Raw genomic sequence first — 3506 nt, 5'->3', positions numbered from 1 at the left:
GCACTATAAATGCGAGATTTGGGGTTTTATTTTACATTTTGACCTAGAGAGCTCGGGCTTTCGCGATTTTTCGAGGGATTTTAAAGAAAACCATCGGGGTAAGTGATTCTAACTCAATTTTTGGCTAAAATACATGATTCTCACGTTGGATTCATCATTTGATTGGAGATTTGGGATGAAAATTTGGGAAAAATTATGGAACTTCATAAAATAAATTTTTTGGATTTGAAAGCCGATTCGGTGTCGGAATTGAGTGAAACTAGTATGGGAAGTCTCGTAATTGAATGGGTTGTCGAATTCTGAGACTTTGGTCGGATTCCGAGACGTGGGTCCGGAGGGCGTTTTGGCCATTTTTCCTAATTTTGCGTATTAGATTAGAACTTATTAGTTGAATTAGCTACTTGAAGTGTTATTTACATTATGCAATTACTTTGAATAGATTAGGGCCATTTGGAGTCGGACACTCGTGGCAAGAACGTGGTATTAGATTTGATTGAGCCGGTTCGAGGTAAGTGGTTTGTCTAACCTCGTGTGGGGGAAACTCCCCTTAGGATTTGATACTGTGATATTTGAAATGCCTTGCACGTGAGGTGACGAGCGCGTACTTGTGTTGGTCGTTGAAAATCCTGTTTTTCATTTAGTTACCTATATTTCTTATTTTACTTCACTGTTTACACTACTTGAACTTTGAGCTTACTGTTAGCTTAGGAAAGCATGCCTAAATGACTAAATTGCTTACTTGCTCAAACTGCCTTATCTGAACTCTATGCAGCATGCTAGGTTAGAATTACCTGTCTATTTTTATATTAAATTGGTTTGAGTTAATTATTCTTGTGTTGTTGCTGCGTGTTTACATTGTGATGTTTTAAACGTCAATACCACACAAGAGGGGGGGTGATTTGTGTGGTACCTAATTTTCGCGTTAGAAGAACCTGGTTCTTCGAAGTGCCCTAACTACAGCAGTTTGCGGAATAATAAATACTGAAAATAAAGTGCACAGAGATTTTTACGTGGAAAACACCTGGCTCAAAAGGTGAAAAAACCACGACCTACTACTCAGTAGGATTTTCCCAAACTCCACTAAAATCACTGAGCCAAAAACTGCATTTACAAAACTCTTTGTAAACCTAAGGATTAACTCTAAACCCAGTGTAGCACACAGCCTCAACTGTTGCGACACTTTCAAGTTAACTCTAACTTGAATACTCAATATACCTATTACAATTGCTTCTAGATAAAGCTAAAAGGTACAATATGAAAACCTACTACAATTGAACTAGACTTAGAATAAACACAATGATGAAACTGGTTCTTCTATCTTAGTTCATGTAGCTTCAGACGTGCACACTTGAATCTCGCATATGTTGCTTGCAAATCAGACTTGATCTTTTTTGCTCTCAAATATGCTTAACTTCTGCTTATGTGCATTCACCTGTAAAAGAGAACAATCGTTATATTTATAGAGTTAGTAATCAGAGTTTGATAAGAACTCGAATTGTGGATCCTTTGACAATTTGAGTCCAAGAACAACTCTAACTCCTAATCCATATTCTTGATCCGGATATAGTTCTCTTTTCATAAGGAGACTTCAACTCCTTATCCTATATGCAATCTTTTCGATCAGTTCAGAAGATATTCATCAAGATATTGCTGCTTGATCTCAAGGACTTATCTTCTTCACGTGCATCTCATGTGTATGGGCCATAACAACTGTGTCTCCTTAGATGAACCTGGTCCTATACTGAGTTCGTTTGTCATTCTTCAAAACTTCAACTGATCTTGGGCCAACAAATTCCCCCTTTTTGATGATGACAAACTCTGTGCTTTTACTGATTATAGAACCTGTGGAACTTAGCTAAAATATCATCACTTACTTATCATTAAGGGCCAGATTTAATAAGGTCATAAACATCACTGTTCAGAAAATAGACACAATTTCCTTTAAAGCACAATATCTTCCCCCTTTTGGCATCATCGAAAAGTTGCATAATTATGTGAATCCCAGAATATTAATCATTACTCATGGCCACTGGGGTAACTGCAAGTGAAAGCATGCTTTAGATAATCAAAAATCAACTTGACAAAAATAACTATTAAGAGCAGAATTAACAAAAAGCAAGAAAAGCTGCATTCATTGATTAGCAAGGTGTTTCTACAATGCAGTCCACAAGAAGAAAAAAAAATTACCAAACCATGAGCAAAAGAAAATAAACAACTAAAATCCCAAACTGGGTCACTGAGGGGGTCTACACTGGTGCACACTAGGACAGAATATCTAAGGCTTAGAAGAGCTGGAGGGTTGGGTTTGTAGCAGATTGAGCATCTGTTGAAGCATGCTCTCATTTTTCTCCTTCTCCTTAGCAAGTTCAGCTCTCAACCCATTCCTTTCTCCCTCCAATTCAGCAACTCTGGCCTGAAGCCTTGCTATCTCAGTGTCTTTTGCCCCAACCTCCTGAATTAAGGCTCTGACCTTACTATTCACAGGAGTTTTTACTGAAGAACCAGGTTCAACTGGAGCTGTACTGAGCATATAATCACAAGCTTGAAGGGTTTTGCTGCCAAAATGCTCTTTGCTCGAAGCCATTTCCCACTTTTTCAGGGGAACATTCAATCTTTCAAGTACAGTTGTCAAGATAAATCCATAGGGAATGGCATGAGCTTTTGAGCCATTGAGTACCCTTTCAAGCAGCTTTACAATAAAGGCAGGCCAGTTGATCTGCTTCCCTTCATTCAGGCATTGCATAAGAACCAGATCCATATAATTTGTTGTATGCCTTCTTTCCTGTCTGGGTAGAAGGCATTTGTTGACAAATTCAAAAAGCACTTTGTGGTCTGGCCTCATTTCACTTTTCTGAACTGCCCTGGCCTCAGGTACCTCTTCATCTGTTGTGGTGTCACAAAAGTTCCTTGTGATCTGAAGATCAGTAGGCAACCCATCCAGGCAAGGCCACCTCTGCCTTGTATAATCATCATATCCCTCACTAGGGATGTCTAGAATCTTGCCCAGCTTTGCAGCATTGAACTTTACTTTGACACCTTTCACTGTGCTAGTCACCAGCCCATTCTTCACTGTCCCATTTGCCATAAACTCTACAAGTTCATTCCTGGCCAATTTTCCATCCATATGAAGAACCATGTCCTTCCAGCCCTGTGCTTCTAGTGCAGTCAGAAGCCTTATCATACCTGGCTCCTCCAGGTCCTTGAGTAGTCTCCCTTTTAGAATTTTCCTCTTGCCAAACATGGCATATCTGTCATGTTCCTTCTCTGACTCATCTCCTTCATCCTCACTCCATTCATCATCTTCTTCAGCAATTTTCACTTGTTTTCCTTTTGCAGCTGACCTTGTTCTCTTGGCAAGGACAGGTTCAGCAGGTACTGGCTTGGAGGGCTTCTTGGCAGAAGTCCTGTTTCCCTTTGATTTGGTAGTGGGAACTTCCACAGTAGTACTCCTTTCTAGATGGACCTGTTCCATCTCTTCTTCTTCCTCTTCAACCTCAGCCTCCGAG

General features: G+C 39.8%; 1 protein-coding gene across 1 annotated transcript; it reads right to left on the bottom strand.

The window, feature by feature from the left end:
• LOC109218728 lies at positions 2276-3472 on the bottom strand. The gene has a single exon (XM_019383104.1). The coding sequence runs from the start codon at positions 3470-3472 to the stop codon at positions 2276-2278; it is 1197 nt and encodes a 398-aa protein (XP_019238649.1).

This window comes from Nicotiana attenuata, chromosome 2 (assembly GCF_001879085.1).
Source record: "Nicotiana attenuata strain UT chromosome 2, NIATTr2, whole genome shotgun sequence".
Lineage (NCBI taxonomy): Eukaryota > Viridiplantae > Streptophyta > Magnoliopsida > Solanales > Solanaceae > Nicotiana > Nicotiana attenuata.
This window is presented reverse-complemented; position numbering and strand designations above follow the sequence as displayed.